Raw genomic sequence first — 15876 nt, 5'->3', positions numbered from 1 at the left:
CCCCACACCAGCAGTGGGGAGCCTCAGCTCTCTTTTTGGGGGTCACCAGGGCATTGCTGTGCTGGGGGAGGGGGGCGGGCAGAAGGAGCTTGCCAACTGCTCGAGTTTGACAGCTCTTGCTGGGGAAAGGCAGGAAAAATCCCTCCCCTTTCCTAAAAGGTTTTGGAGGGCTGAAACGACACGTCCAGGCACGCAAGGACAGGCCAGGGCTGGGAAAGTAGCCCTGGTGGGGGAGATCTCAGCTTGTGACTTCTCCACTAGGCCAAGCTTTTTATTTAAATACCCTCCCTGTCCCGGCTATCCTTACAGCCTGCTTTCCTGGTGCATTGCACCACTGGCTCCAGTGCCGCCGAAAGCCGACACTACATGGAGTCAGAGCTGCACGCCGGTCCCTGTATCGCCTTCGGCAGCGCGCCAAAACACCCCAACCCAGCGGGGTACCGAGCCCCCCATCACACCCGTGACCCCACATCATCCACCAGCACCTGGCCCGGGCGGGCCGCCCTGGCCAGGCAGCGTCCCACCGCTGCCAGCACCTTCCCCAGGCGACGGTCCAGCGCCCGCAGGTGGGGCTCGGCCAGGACGGGGGCCAGGGGGTCAGCGGCCAGCGCCTCCCGCAGCAGGTCACTCAGGCGGTAGGGCTGGGTGGCCAGCAGCTGCAGCCGCAGGTAGGTCGACTTCTTGATGCTGCCCAAGATGAGGAGGGAGAGGTCTCAACCCGGGGAGCCTCTCTCCCCGACAGCAGCTCCGGGGTGGGTGGCGGGAGCCCCTTACCTGCAGCATTGCTGGAGGGGGGCCAGGATGGACAGTTCGTCGCGTGAGTGCGTGCCAAAGCTGGGGGGAGAAGCCCGCCGGCCGGCGTCAGGGCAGCATCGCCCCGCAGCTCAGAGCCCAACACCGCATGTTTCGGCAAGACCCGCGGTTTCCCCCCACCCCTTTGCCAAGATTGTTTCCCCTCCATCCCGCTTTACCCGCGACCGTTGTCCAGGTGGAGCAGGAAAGTGTCGTTCCCAAATTTCTCGAAGGTCTCATAGTGGTGCCGGTCCATGTTGCCTGCGGCAGGGCAACAAATTTGCCATCGGGTGGTGGGCCGGGAGGCGGGAGCAGGGACATGGAGCACCCTCCTGGCGCGAGACCGAAACCCAGAGGCTGGGGAAAAGGGCTGGGGGCACCTCTAAGTTGCCCGTCTGGTGGCCGTGGCCATGGGGGGGGATGGGGGGGACCTGAGCAGAGCCCCTGGGGCCTCCAGGCCCCTTCTCATCCCGGCAGCCCCATGGAGGGACAACAGTTGCAAACGGAGCAGAAGTAACAGCAAAGGCACGGCTGCGGCAGCCAGGGGTGAGGAGACAGGAAGCTCTCCAGGTCAGATGATGGTGGGGGGACAGAGCGGGGAGGAAGGAGCGGCCTCGGGGACAGGAGAGGCAGCATGAGCCCCGGGGAACATCGCTGCCCGCCCCGGCTCCCCAGGGGCTGCACATGGGAGCTTTGCTGGGAGGCGCTTCCCATGCCTGGGGTGCTCAGCTGGGATCTCCCTGGCATCTCTCGTCCTTTGGCTTCTGCCTGGGATGTGTCCTAACGGCACAGCCCTTTGCTCTCGTTTTGGGTAAGAGCACAGCTCTCTGCAGCCTGAGCAGTGGTTTGGCCAACAAACCTTGCAGGGCACGATACTGCGGGACATGGAGCTGTTTGGGCCTCTCGGTCCCGAGGGGCCCCCGCCACCCCCAGTGCCAGCACAGTGGGGCTCACCCATAAGGAAATCGAGGACCGTCATGTCAATGAGGTCGAGGAGGCGATGGCCCCTGTCGTAGGGTGGTGTCTCTCGCACCCGAGCGCAGTAGTTGGGGTTCAGCTCCCACCTGCGGGCAGAGGCCAGGGTGGGGGATGGGGCCGTGAGAGTGGCCGTGGGGTGGCCCCCTCCCATCCCACAGCTCTGCTGCCCCATGCACCCCATGCCCCCCATGCCCCCGTGCCCCAGCTCACTCAGCCTTCTTGCTTTTGTGGTAGGAGCGGCGCCAGGGGCTGCGCCAGGAGCGGCGCTTGGCCAAGGTCTTGTCGGGCAGCAAGGCGGCCATGGAGCCCTCCAACCGGTCCGGCTTGCCGCAGAGGGCGTGCTCGGTGGAGCAGTAGTAGGAGCACTCCCCGTAGAAGCAGACGTTGCCCGCTGGCCATGGGGACAAAGCAAAGGCTGACAAAGAGCAGGAAGGCAACGAGCCTGCTACCCCCATGCAGGGTGGTCCAGCAGGCGGCTGGGTGAGGATGCTCCATGAACTGTGGCCACGTGCCACCAGCAAAGCAATGGCAAGGAAGGCCTTGAGGAGCAGAGCCCCGCGGCAAGGGACCCAGCAGGAGCTGGAGCAGTCCCCAAAGGGACAGTTTGCCCTGGGGCCAGGGCAGGAGCAGCCGGCTCCAGGTGAGCTCCATGTGGGTGGCTGCAGGAGAGGAAGGACGGCATGAAAGCTCACCTGGGGAGATGAAGAAAGTCTTGGCCAGTTTCTTGTCTGTGGTGATGTCACGAATCTCCTTTGTTATATTGACCAAACGGCCAGAAACTGGGGGGATTCGCCGGAAATCCAGAATCCTGAAACAGAACTTGGAACCATTTTTTGCTGACCCCAGCTGGTTTTCACAGCGAGTTATTAAAACCGCTGTGAGACGCAGGTATCCCTTGCGACAGAGAGGAAGAGATGGGATGAAGGAGCAGTTTCTTTGCTGCTTTGCTGTCATGGAAGGGCAGAGTTGGATGCAAAGCTTGCACTCACCTGTCCAGGTGGAAGGCTGCAATCTCCGCATTGTGCCGCTCGAAGTCCGAGAAGTAGAAGAAGTCAATGGGTGTCTCCTGGTCCCGGGGCTGCCTGGGAGGAGAGGGGAGGGTGGGGGCGATGGCCATGGATGGGGTCACCCCGAGTGTGGGCTTGGCTCCAAACCACCCCTCACCTTGTGTCCCTGGTGCCACTGGAGACACAGCCAGACCCGGTCTCCTTCAGTCGCTTCCTGCTGGGTGGTGCGACCCCATACCCCCCAGCCAGGCCCCCACACCCCCCTGCTCCCAACGCAAGGGCTGGGAAGCCCTCATGAACTGGAGGGTCCTGGATGGTCCTCATGGACCATCTTCTTGTTTCCACCACTGGAGGTCACTACCCCATCACAAGCTGCGCCCAGCCTGCCACAAGCACCACCAGGGAAGGCGAGGGGAAGGGGATCATCCCACTCGCCTCAATTTGGGGCGGGGGGGGGCTGAAGCGAGGCAGTGCACAAAGCATTTCTCCATTTCTCCCTCCGTGGCCTCCTCCGGCCACACCTTGCCACATAATGGGACCATGCAGGTGGGGTATGGGGTTGTCCCCGGCTCTACTCACTTCATGGGCTTGAAGAGGGCCTGCCCGTAATTCGGGAACGTCATGATGAGCTTGAGCTGGGTCCCGCCGGACTTCTGGACTGAAAGGGGGCACATGGGGATGAGGGAGGCGGGCAGCAGGCAGCAGGGCAGGGGTGCGGGCAGGGGTGCGGGCAGGGGTGCAGGCAGGGGGGTGGTACCCGAGCTGACAATCCTCTGCATGGCCAAGTCCCGGAGGAGGGTGGGCATCAGGGGGTCCCGGCGGGGGTACAGCTCGTAGCGGTTGATGCCGACGTGGAATTTCAGCCAGGCGGGGTAGGTGTCATAGGCTGTCTTCCCTGTCAGGAGGAGCGTCTCGGCTTTACTGCTGCTGACCCTGCAGCCCGACAACCACCGCCACCCCAACAACAACAACAGTGTTTAATTGGGGATGGGATGGGTTCCGCGTTCCCAGGCCCTTCCCGGGAGCCAGCGCATGGAGGGTGAGGCAGAGGGAAGGCCCAGCACAAGCTCTGGATGGTGGCAAAACCCCCTGCCCCATGCGTCCTCCCTGGGGCTCCTGGCACCTGGGCAGATGCTACCCATGGCTCGTGGCCGGGGAGACACACCAGCACGGCCGGATGGGACTCGGTGTCTTCCCTCGCATGCCCCGCGGAAAATCCCTGGGCTGATCCGGCTCCTCTCATCCATGCCTTTATTTCCCTGCCGGAGCAGCTCGTCTTGTTGTTTTCCCCAAGGGATTAGTTCCCAGGAATACAACCGGCTACACCCCCCCCCCCCCCCCCCCGCCCCGAGCTCACTGGGGACACACACATGTCTGTAAAACAGGGGTGGAGGAGCAGGGGCTTCCCAGCCATCGCCAGCACCGGCCTGAACTCCCACCCTCAACGTCCAGTTCCCTTGGACGGGTTTATCGCACACCCCTGGTTTCCCCAGGGGGATGAGTTTGGGTTAGCACTATCCCTGTTTCTGTGCCTCCTGCAAATTTTGCTGGCATTCAAGGGGGGGTCCTGGGAGTATCTGGTCCCCCCTCCCCCCCACCATACCAGCACCCACTGGCACTACAATGGGAAAGTCCGGCCCACTGCATCTATAACCCAAATCCATGTCTCTCTCTCTAGGAAAATGCAGGCTGTGTCACGACTTCATCAAACCAGACCCATCTCCCATGGTTATCCATAGGCGAGGTGGTGCTCAGAGACAAGGCAAATGCCCATTTGTGGAAACCAGCTCTTAAACCAGCTTTTATTCACTCCCAATTTTAGCAGCCACCACGTTTGGAAGGTGTGCTTTCCGTAAGGAAGCTGCTACGTGTTATCGACGTTAAAGCTTTTAATATCTTCCCTCCTAATTAGAGGTTAGTAGTCCAGTGGTAAAAATAGGCAGCCGGCAGTGGTGAGCTCACCATACGGCCGAGTCTAAAGAGGTCAGGCGATGTCCTGCGAAATGCAGGATGGGGATGGTCTCATGGTTAGAGGTAACCTACATTGCAGGCTTTGCATCTCCAACGTGTTGGGAGAGGGGGATAAAACTGGTTAGAAATCTGGAGTGGGGACTTCCTCATATATATAGATAGAGACCAAAGGCTAGTCTGCATGGGGGAAAGAAAGGAGACGAGGAGATCACCTAAAAGATACCTTACGTAATACTATGAATAATTCAAGAGTCTCCTTTGGCTTCACCATGTGCTACAGGCTCCCGGGTAGCAGCCCAGAAATTCAGGTCTAAGAGAGGATTTGAGGCACAAGAACAGTGCACTCGGCAATTGGGGCCCCTCCGGGGTAGGATGCTGATCTATGCAGGGAAACGTGTTTGATCCCTGCCGCTTGTCCCCTCAAACCCACGTATCCCCCAAAAGCAAGCCAGGGCTGGGCTCGCTCCTCACCATTCATCACTCCCGCTGCTGCGCAGGCTGAACTTCTCCATGGGGTTGACGACAAACAGCTTGTCTTTCTTTGTCACCTCCGGGATTGGGATGTTGTAAAGAGGATGCTCGAAGAGCGCCGCCAGCTTTGATCCCTCGGTCCGCCCCACATTCCCCTCTCCGCGCTGGTGCCGGACCCCTGGCTCTCCAGCCCTTGTGTTCGGCCCTGCTCCCTGCGGCTGGGAGCTTTTCTCCAAAGAGCCGTTGCTGCCGCTGAAATCCTGAAGGATTCGCAGGCTCAGCTTTTTGGGGCCAGCCAGCACGGGGCTGCCTGATGGGACATGCGAGGCTTTTGGTGCTTTCGCATTGCAGCCGCAGGGCCTGTGGGCTGTGGGGAGAGCCAAATCCATCGCCAGGTGCACCAGGAGGGCCAAGAGCAGGAGAAAGAGGAGGCTGACTTTAAATTTCCTTTGGAAAAGCGTTTGCAGACGGTGCCGCATCCTTCCTCGCCCGAGACGCTCAGCAAGGGGTGGGCACCCACCCGGGGCTAAAAGAGAGTTGGTGCGGTCGCAGCCTCTGTGCAAAAATAGGAGTGAGGCGTCCTGGATTTAGAGCATTGCAGCAAAAGAGCAACCGGTTCAAGGGCAGAGTCGCAGGAAAGATCTGTCACCGCAGCACCTCGCGGGGTGATGCCGCCGGGCTGGCAGCGGGATGGGGCGGGAGGTTGTGGCGGGGTTTATCAGCGCTGATAAGGGGCGAGCTGGCACCGCCAAGGTTAGCGTGAACGGGGCAAGTTCCAAATCAATAGCCGCAGGGCTGGCTCAGGGACAGCGATGGCTGCAGATAACCCCTGCACGGTCCCATCCCTCCATGCTGTCACCCGCACGGGGCTGCAGAACATTTCTTGGTAGACAGGGCATTAAAGCAGTTCTGCCCCTCTGCAGCACCCGCCCTGCCCAGCACTACGCAGCCCCATTCCCTGTGTCCATCATATCTGCACACTTGTAATCCAGGAGAGTTTTTCTCCTGCTGTTCAGCCAGAGCAATTTTATCACCCTCCCCCATCTATTCAAAATCACTTGTGCTCAACCCCCCCTTTCAAAAACCACTCAAATTAGGTAAAACGAAGGGGATGCGAGTATCAGTGTCGCTGGGAGGGGAAAAGCTGTGCTGGCAGTGTAAGGAAGGGCTGCCAGGCAGATGAGGTTTACGGGCAGGGATGCTCCCAGGGCCTCTGAAGCAGGCAGGGGAGGTGAGAAGGCAGGAGTAGGAATGCTGCCTGCTGCCTCGGGCATCAGCACAGAGGGGCAGCAGGACCCACTGAGCGCTGGGGAGGACTGGCAGCTTGTGGAAGGGCAGGGCAGCCCATTTTTACAAGAAATTCACTTTTCCGGTGACACCCAGGGACACAGGGCTGGGCTGCATGGGCAAAAACGGTTGGTGACTTGTAGGGAGGGAGCTTTGGATTTGTTAAGGGACAGAGAAGCACGGGACCACCCGCAACAAGCCTGGGGGCTTGGGCACAGAGTCCGGAGTGATGTTTTTCCTCTTTTCGATTTCCCAAAGGATGCAGAGGGCATGTGAAATCCTGTGCATCATGTGGTCCTTCTTCCTCGCTGCGTGATGTACCAGCAGCCAGCTTGGACATCCTCGCTCCAAGCCAGGGAGGGTATGATGAGTGGCAGGCAGGAGGGGGTACGCTGGAGACCCCCTCCTCTGCTGCCATCCCTGCACTACCCTCTCGCTTGTGCTGCCCTCTCCACACCATCCTATGCCAGCTTTGTCCGTGCCGGGCTCGGCCCCTTCCCAGGCAGTGCGGCGAGAACGCGGTGTTCCCGGTGTTCTCGGCTCGCCGTGTCCCACGGCACGACAGTTGCCTGGAAACCGCCTCCGGCTGACACCATCAGCCGCCCCAGATTCAGCCAGCCCCGCGTTCCCTTCCCCGCGCCTTGCGCTAACAAGATGGCCGATGGGAGCTGGGGCGAACGGGGAGGAGGAGAGCTTTCCAGCCCGGCTGGCGAGCTCGAAGCCCTGCAGAAGGAGCCGGGCGGAGGGGAGCAGATGGCTTCCCCTGGGAAGGGAACACGGCGTCTTGCTCCAGGAGGTTTGCTGGATCCAGTCCGGACGTACGGTTTGGAAAGAAGGCACCTAGGAGGGGCTGTAGCTGGAACATGGGATCATTAGGTCATTGCTAAGCAAAAAAAACCCACCAACAAAACACATGTGCTAACCGCTTGCATCAAAGGAGCTGGGCTCGGCTCCCGGAGCGGGGCCACAGATTTCTTTATTCTAGAGCCAGCCCTGGGAGACTGAGGGGAGAGGGAGATCGCCCTCCTTCCAGTGCCTCAAATCATCTCTAAACTGGGCTGGGGGGGATAGAAACCTCCCTCCCACGTCCTAGAGCCAGACGAGGACAGGGACCCTACAGGCTGAAGCCACCCTACTGACCAGGAGTCCCATCCCCAGGCTAGGGGACCTTGCAATCCTACCCTCCACCCCGATTTAGCATCCCGTTGGAAAGTGGAGGCAGGGGGATTAGGTGGGGCACTTGCCACCCTTAGTGCTTCAATGCTGGCATTTAAATGTTAACCAAAAGATTTTTCAGCGAGTCAGACACGAGCCCGCAGCAACGGGGAAGAGCTGGAGAGCTTCAAAGCCTGCCCCGATTGCCTGACAGCATGTTGATGTACTTTGTTGCCATGACATCATCACAGAGAAGCAGTTGAGTTTGCACCTCTTTCTTCCCATCTCCCCCCGGCTCCCTCGCCAGCTCTTCCTCCATCTTCCCAGCGCCTTCCCCCCTTCCCAGCAGGTTCGAGTCACCCTTGGGGTGGAGGAGGAGCCCTACATCCGAGGACATTTCCACTGCTGGCACCAAGTCGGGACTCCCCGGCAGCCGATAATGATGTTGCCCATCTCCCCTCAGCAGGGAGGGATTAAGTCATGAAGCACAGCCCTCTGAGCTGCTACTGCAGCTTTCCGGGACGGGCGGATAGGAAAGGTCATTTTGGCTGGCACCGATGCATCACCCTGCGTTTTTCATCTCCTTTTCCACATCTGACTCAGCCTGATGCTTTGATGGGTAATGGCAGCAATATGCAGGAGGCAAGAAACGAGAGGGAGAGGAGAACACAATAGCAAGCCACCTGTTGCCAACTTCCCCAGCTTTCTGCTAAAAATTCGTAAGGTAAAAACCTCCAGCAAGAGACTGCAGTTTTATAGTCAAAAGCAAATAGGCCCTAGAGGCTCCAAAGCATCAGCCGCAGAGGGGTCTCTTGCAGGAAAACACAGGACAAGGGACCGTCTCCAATCCATGAACCGTACTCCCCTGAAAATTACAGGCACGCTCAAAAGGGTGCCAGTTCCACAGCAAAAGGAGGACGAAAACCTCTTTCTTCTAATACACAGGGACCAGCGCAGCATGGCTCAACTTGCAACGGGCAGGAAAATTGATCTGTCTTACTGAACACTTGCCTGACATGCACAGCTGAATTTTGGGAAGCTGAGGTTAGTGCTTTCACTCACAGCACTGATGACGGGCACGCAAACCAGCTAAGATGGGTTGGCTTCTTCGTGGTAACTCCTTGTAGGAAAGCTGTTACCCTTGGAAACAAAAATAGCCTGCTGCTCTCCTGCGAGCCACCTTGCACTTACCTTGGGGGCTTTACAGCGTGGGAGCTGACTTGCTGCAAATTCACACCTATCTCACACCTAGTTTGCACGCTCATGCTTTGAGAAGGCTGGGGAGCGGTCAACGTTCGCTTATTGCCAATGCAGGTCATGGAGACATTAGCTTTGGTCAGTTGGCGGCCAAAGAGATAACAGACCGGCAGCGAGGCCAAAAGATTGTGTGCTGAGGTAAGCAGCTCCCTATAATCATCTGCAGGTCAGCACGACCCTGCAGAGACGCCTATGACCGGCATCTGTGCATATGCACACAGCAGTTAATTATTCATTAGTGTGAAAGAAGCACGATTAAAGAGAGTATGGTATGGCTGAGGGTATCATCACGCTCCAACGCGGGGCATTCCAAAGACACTGGCTTTAACCTTTTCCTCTGGACCTACGGGGATAAAACATAGAGGAGATAGAGTCATGGAAGAGAAAATCATCTTTTCCACCTGCCAGCTGCAGAAAGTGCCAGTCGACAGTGTAAAGGCAGCCAGCTGGAGTGAGACATAGTAACCACACCAAGAGACAGCTCAAAGGATTTGGACTCTTCTGCACCATACAATGCTCCTGGCACTGTGGTCCACCGCGCAGGGCAGGTATCATGGTACCAACTACCTTAGGATACCGGTTATGTGTCCCCCCTACTTTGCAGTTCCCTTCCACCTGATCAATAAGGAATTGTGAGAGGACATTGGGCCCAAACAGCACAGATGGTCCAAATTTGAAATCATCTCTAGTTGTCTTCACATTACTCTAATTCCTGGCTTATGGAAGAGCTCCTGACACGATGAAATGGAGGAAGGACATCTCTAGCACCACACTGAGGTTCAGAGAAGGAACAAAAGGAATTGTAAGACCCTCCACCAGTTTGATCCACCGCAGGCACTAATGCAGAAAGGTCCTTCGGAATTGAACTACGGACTAGACTGTGGCCTCTCATAAAACACGAGGTGCCAGTGGTACTGCTGGCAACGTTCGGAGAGGAAAGTCTGAAAATCAAGGAAGCCACAAATGCGAGACCCCGAAGGTCAGAGCAGGGGCACACTGGCTGGGCAGAGGACGCGAGTACACTCCCTTGCTGCTACTTAAGACAGCTGTGTGGACTGAGGACTTTGGCCAGCAGCACTGCAGACCTGGCAACCTCCCTCAGCATCGTGGCTTGCACTGGTGAAAGGAACTGAGCAGGGAGGATGAGAGCGCATCTCTGGTACCTACGAGTCACCCAGGAAACAGGCAGGATGGACACCTGTCACCGTCCTCCACCTGAGCTACACCATTGCTTACTTACTTCCATGTTTCCTGAACTACTTTTCCTTTTCGTCTTCCACTTTGTGATTTTCGTTTTAGAACACACAGAGAAAAGGACATTTTACTAAATTTTTTATTGTAAAAACACAGTCCCCCAGATTTATATAAATAAGCCATATATGTAACATACAACTATGTTCATTCCATCCTCCAACATTGACAGCTTTAAAAAATGAAACAGGCTAAAAAAAACGTAAGTCCAAAAAGACATTAGGTTTCTGATGACCAAGTGATATCTCACATGGAGCCTCCTTCCTCTATCAGCCTCCAAACAAGATGCTGAAAGTACACAGCACTTGCAACACCCCCAAGAACTGACAGGGAGGCATTTGAGCCTTATGAAGAGTTCTCACCCACTCCGCAGGCGTCGTCAGCCGCCTGTGTTTTCATGCTATCTCAGTGTGTGGTGGGTGAGAAAGGAGGGGGCAGTTTGCGTAGCAACCTCCTACACCCAGGCAGCTCAGCTGTTGTACCCTCCCAAAAGAAGCGGGGAAGGGCAAGCCGAGTCTGCTTCCCTGTGGCTAACACCTTCACGGGCAGCCGGAAGGGAGACCCTTGGCACAGCCAGTTCTGTATGGACATCTTAGAAGGGCGGAAGAAAGTATTCTCGGCATTCAGAGAGAGGAGAGGCAGATGCTGGTCAGAGCCATACCACATAGTAGTGGGGAAGGCAGAGAAGAGAGGACATGATGTGGAACAAGTGGGAGGGAAAAAAAAAAAAAAAAAAGAAACGTAGGGCTAGATAGCACCTTTTCTCTTTCACTTCCCCCTCCTAGTGCTGCTGTACGGCTCTGCAGCATGTCGTGAGATTACCTATTCCCCACCTCCGTCCTGCTTCAGCTCAAACACCAAGGAAAGAGCCACAGACAGATGAGAAATCCCACGAGCAAGGACAGGACAGCTTAGCAAGTTTATACATACGCATGCACCAGCTATATGTATCCCACGGAACTGTTACGTCAGTACAAAAAAAAAATCCTGACTTTTAACTATTAAAAATAAAGCCCCACCTCCAGATTGTACAAAACCTGTCAAGAGAAAGAAGAAATCTCTTGTATGCAGCGAGTCTGGGACCCAGCCAGATGTCAGGAGCACTTCCAGACACACACGGCCAGACTGCCACCAAAGAACATGTACAGCAGATTCTTCACCTCGTGAGTGATCTCAAAGCCAAAACCTTCCCCAATCACCACATGCCAGGAGGACCCAAATTTCTTGTCCATCATCTCTTTGATCATCTTGGCAGCGCTCTGGAGAATGTTAAGGAGGAGAGTGTAGGGTGAGACAGAGCAAGCAGTGAGTTTTTATGCAAACATCCCCCTAGTCACCTTCTCCCTTTAATAGACTACTCAAGCCATGGGCAACAGGTGTAGCAGCTGCACTGCAGGAACTGGGAGCCCCCCAGAGCTACGCCCAGGGATAAAACAGGTCTGTGTTTTCAGCAGCCTCCGACACAGCAGCTAGGAGAAATTAAAGAACTGCATCTAGCAATCACTTCTCTCGTTCACACAGTCTGAAGCAAGAGTTCTGGTTTAGATGCTGATGGAGTTATGCTGGGTGCAGTGAGTATGAGAGGAGATTCAGGTCACTAAGCTGCGGCTATTTTTACAGAAGTCCATTTTTTTTTTCTCCAGCTAATTACCAAAACACTGAAACTAGGCTGACTTTTAAAAGGCTCGCTTCTCCCAGATCACACCCTGCTTGATCTAAAAAAAGGAGAGGAAGATTTTGCAGTGACATGTGGTGTCTCAGGCAGGATGGGACAGAAGGAATCCCTGGCTTCGTAGCTTTGCCTTGCTCCAACACAAAACTGCTCTGGCAACAAGCAGTCTACGCCCTGCCCATGGAGCAAGGTGTGTTCTCCTCTTTGGCTCTCAAAGTTAAGGGCAACCTTTCCAAAAACCGTAACTTCTGCATCATGCCCCATTTATATGGTCTCAGTAATTTCACTCAAGAGGCTGAAAGCCGAGAGGGAAGACTTAACAGACTGTAGCTAAAGGTTCAAAGACTTTCATGTGCTCACCCCCAAAAAAAGAGTCTCTTCCCCACTCTGGTGGGGACAGCCTTGCTCAACACTGAAGAACAGACGGGAAGGGCCCGTCTCCACACAGTTCTGAACCAAGCCCTCAGGACGCAGGGCATTTTACGAACAGAGTGGAAGCATATCACAGGCAAGGCAGGATCTAGAAGGAGGTAAGGTTTGGGAGGCAGCATCGCTACTAATCTCTGCTTCCTGCAGGAAAGCCAAGGGCTATTATGGATCTTGCTGACAAAGGGAACTGAATCTGAGATCCAGCCAAGCTCTTTGTCTTCTTCTACCCTTACTCTGTGCAGAAAGAGAGTAATAGAATGTCAGGATCTGACTCCACTCTGCCCTACACCCTTAGCCCTGCTCCTGCAGGTTCCCTGAGCTGCAGCAACTGAAGGCTGGCCATTTTGGGATTTGGCTAGTACCTCGTTGTTGGTGGCGTATTTCTCACACGCTGTGACACACAGCTCCATGGCCTCTACACGCATCTCCTCTGGCATGTCTGTGTGCTAGAAAGAGCAAACAAACAAGAGGAACTAAGCAGAAAAATAAGAGCTAGACACAAGACAACAGTAAGTAGCCCTTACTTTTGCGCAGGCTATAGCAGGGGCCTAGACTGCTGGGCATGGGCAAAAGGCAGCTAGTCCCTGTGACTGTTAATGTTTGCTTCAAGGTGGGGGGCATCACCAGCAACGTGGGCTTGTCCATACACCAAGAATTTCCACTGTTTCAGAGAATGGTAAATATGAAAATGGCTTATTGCATTATAAGTGATCCATTCGTTCCTTTGTCCCAGCCAATGCAGAATTCTCCTCTACCTAACATTAAGACTAGTGCTAAGTAAGCACAGCTTAAAGGAGGAGATAAATACATTTGTCGTTTTTTCTGTCATAAGATGAAGGGAAAGCATGCTAATACTGCTCCAGCCACAGTCCTTAATTATTGTTATAAGCATAACAAAGAAGTCTGAATTACATGGCCTTTTCTTCCTCTTCTGCTATCTGGCTGGCTAGCAAGATCTTTTACTCCAGCTCCTCTAGGGAAAAAAGCAAACTGCATGCAGAACACAGGAGAGGGCTCCAAAGGCAGCATGTTCAATCTATTAGAGGGATCACTTTGCCCCAGGCTTCCCCTGGCTGACGGAGGGGGAGGAAAACGATGCTAATAAATTTCCCTGACAGAGGTCAAGGACAGGGAGAAAGCAGCGGTGACGACCGGGATCCCTCCACAGGACCATCAGTACACACGTTCTCACAGCAACTACTCAGTGGGAGAAATTCTAATTTGGAAGGTTGGTAAGAATGAAGGTAGAATTTCTTATCTGTAACACTGGTAAATGCGTAATCCATCCCTCTTCTTACCCTAATCAGTGGAAAGCTGTGAAGTCTTTTATAATCAGCCTCCTCCTTTTTCCCCTCCCCGGTGTCTGCCATGGTCCTTCCACAGTGACCCCGGGAAGGGGCGGAGGGGCTGCCTGGAGCTCAGCAAGGTGCTGCGGCGCAGACAGATGAGAGGAACGCGGCCCTGTGAACACGGGCAGAGCAGCTTCAGCAGGAGGGGAAACTTCTCGGCCCAGAGGACACTGCTTGAAGAAAAACAAACACAAGAAAGAGAATGAAAGCTTTGAATTAAAATGGAAGGCAAATAAAACTATTACGAGAATATTGTCCCATCTCGGTTACTTGCTGTTTCTCAGTACCATCTTCACACACCATGCACTTAAAGTGTTATCTTACAGACCATTAATGCAAACAAATTTAAAAAAAAGGTATCATTTTCCATAAATGAGGCTTCAAGAGCACAGCACTTCCCAGAAGCACCGATCGAGCTTGAGGGAAGAGCCGAGTCAGGGTACAGCTTTCAACAAGGGAGGAGAGAACAATACATCAGCCGTTATGTCTATTGATTAATTCCAGAAGGATTTTCCCAGGACACTATTATCCATCAGGGTTTCAAACTGCATATGACAAGTGAAGGGTAAGAGTATTTTAGGAACAGGATCGGTGTACATGTCTGGATAGAAACGTTTAATGGGAACATCTTGGTCTGGTTTGTGCACTTGCTCCTCACATCCCCGAGCATTTGTCAGCTGGGGAGGACCATATGGGAAAACACTGGACCATGCCTCTGGGCCTAATTACCAGCCAGCCTCTTCTCAGACAACGCAGAGGCACAGCACTGTCTGACCGGCAGATTCAGAACATTTCACCGTGGTCTTCCCTCTGGTTCTCCCATCCAGAACAAAGCACCTTCCTCTCCTACCCAGGGGAAGCAAGGGTGATCCCATATTAAAGGGAAAACAAAACGAACACGGTGTCAGGCAACACCACACAGACCAAGCATTTATGCCAAGCGTGTAGAGTTGCTGGCTAAAGCACCAAGTCTAACAGACTACCGGCTCTCACACGAGGGACCATGGGACCTGTAGACGTCCCCACCACAACCTCCACAGGTCAGAGCCGCCGCCTGGCTGGCACCAGCCTCCTGCAGCGGAGCCACTTCAATATCCAGCTTCTCCCCGAGACGTGCCCGGGGCCACAGACGGAGGCAGGCCGCCGGGGGCTGCCCCACGGGCCGGCGGCGGTTTCCTCGGGGAGGAGCCGCCGACAGGCAGTTGCGCCGGTTGAAAGATAGGGCGAGGAGGCGGTTTGGGGGCAGCCCGCCAGCCGTGAGTCCGGAACGGCACGCCACAGCCCCAACGGCGGGAGGCGGAGCAGCCGAGATCAGAGCCACCGAGCACCGGGGCGGCGGAACACGGTCCAGGCAGGCCGCACACCCGAAACAGCCCCCTCACACCGGCCCGCCACCCTCAGCCCCGCGGGAGAGGGAAGGGCTCAGCAAGCGGCCCCAGACGCAGCAGGGGGAAGGGGACAAGGGGGCTCCGGGCGCGGCCTCACCTCCGTCGCCGCCACCGCCGCAGCCCGCGCCACCGCCCCAGCGCCGGTTGCTAGGGAAGAGCCGTGCTTGTCGTAGCAACCGGCCCAGGAAGTCCCACCTACCTCGCTGTCCATTGGCTGTGAGCGCGCCGCCCGGCGCGTCTGATTGGCAGCGCGCCTTGCCGGCTACCGCCCGGGGGCTTGGGGCGGCGGTGGCGGCGGGGTGTCCGTGGGGCGCCTGTCCTGCGCCGCCCCCAACCCCGGCCCGGTGCCCCCGCGGGGCGTGGCAGTGCCCGCGGCCCGGTGTCCCTGACAGGAGGGGGGGGAAGTGGCTGAGGCTGGGGAGGGAGCGCCAGCACCGCGGGGGGCCTCGTTAAACACCCCCGCCGCGAGCAGGAAAGACCCGCGACCCCGGTCCTGCGTGGCCGCAGGAGCCACAGCTGTGCCCCGGCCCTGTGCGCTTCCCCTCCCTGGGAGGCCTCCCGGGCTGGGTCAGGAGCTGCTGGGAGGGAAGGCTGTCTCCCGGCAGCGAGGAGGAGCCGCGTCTCCCCTGGCCTGGCCTTGGAAAAGGGGCTTCCACGAGACTCCCGGCCTTCCCGCCCTTTCCATCTGAAGGTGTCGGGGGGGGGGGTTCGGCTGGGCAGGCTGCAGCGACAGGCTCTGAGCTGCACCCAGAGCCGAACCACCTTGTATCTGGAGACTAAATATTGACTTAAAACCCTTTTGGGGCCTAGTTCTACCTTTTGATTTCATAGAATCACAGAATGGTTTGGATTGGAAGGGACCTCTAAAG

At 56.2% G+C, this 15876-nt stretch overlaps 2 protein-coding genes across 3 annotated transcripts; both read right to left on the bottom strand.

The window, feature by feature from the left end:
* Positions 1-452: 452 nt before the first annotated feature.
* Positions 453-5698, bottom strand: LOC143155747 (extracellular serine/threonine protein kinase FAM20C-like). Its single transcript, XM_076328711.1, has 10 exons — positions 5220-5698; positions 3535-3710; positions 3357-3435; positions 2760-2852; positions 2463-2578; positions 1981-2161; positions 1747-1856; positions 972-1053; positions 775-834; positions 453-687 (listed from the first exon to the last, which is right to left on the bottom strand). Exons 1-10 carry the CDS (start codon positions 5696-5698, stop codon positions 453-455), a joined length of 1611 nt encoding a protein of 536 aa, XP_076184826.1.
* A 4537-nt stretch (positions 5699-10235) lies between these two features.
* DNAL4 (dynein axonemal light chain 4) lies at positions 10236-15152 on the bottom strand. Of its 2 annotated transcripts, none has more exons than XM_076328708.1 (4): positions 15105-15152; positions 13569-13789; positions 12633-12716; positions 10236-11428 (listed from the first exon to the last, which is right to left on the bottom strand). In XM_076328708.1, the coding sequence occupies exons 2-4, from the start codon at positions 13638-13640 to the stop codon at positions 11264-11266; spliced, it is 321 nt and encodes a 106-aa protein (XP_076184823.1). In that variant the 5' UTR covers positions 13641-13789; positions 15105-15152; the 3' UTR covers positions 10236-11263. The 2 variants fall into 2 exon arrangements, with proteins under 2 accessions (XP_076184823.1, XP_076184824.1); XM_076328709.1 differs by having other exon boundaries at positions 13569-13792; positions 15105-15133.
* Positions 15153-15876: the final 724 nt, after the last annotated feature.

The sequence above is a fragment of the Aptenodytes patagonicus genome, chromosome 1, assembly GCF_965638725.1.
Source record: "Aptenodytes patagonicus chromosome 1, bAptPat1.pri.cur, whole genome shotgun sequence".
NCBI classification, from domain to species: Eukaryota; Metazoa; Chordata; class Aves; order Sphenisciformes; family Spheniscidae; genus Aptenodytes; species Aptenodytes patagonicus.
This window is presented reverse-complemented; position numbering and strand designations above follow the sequence as displayed.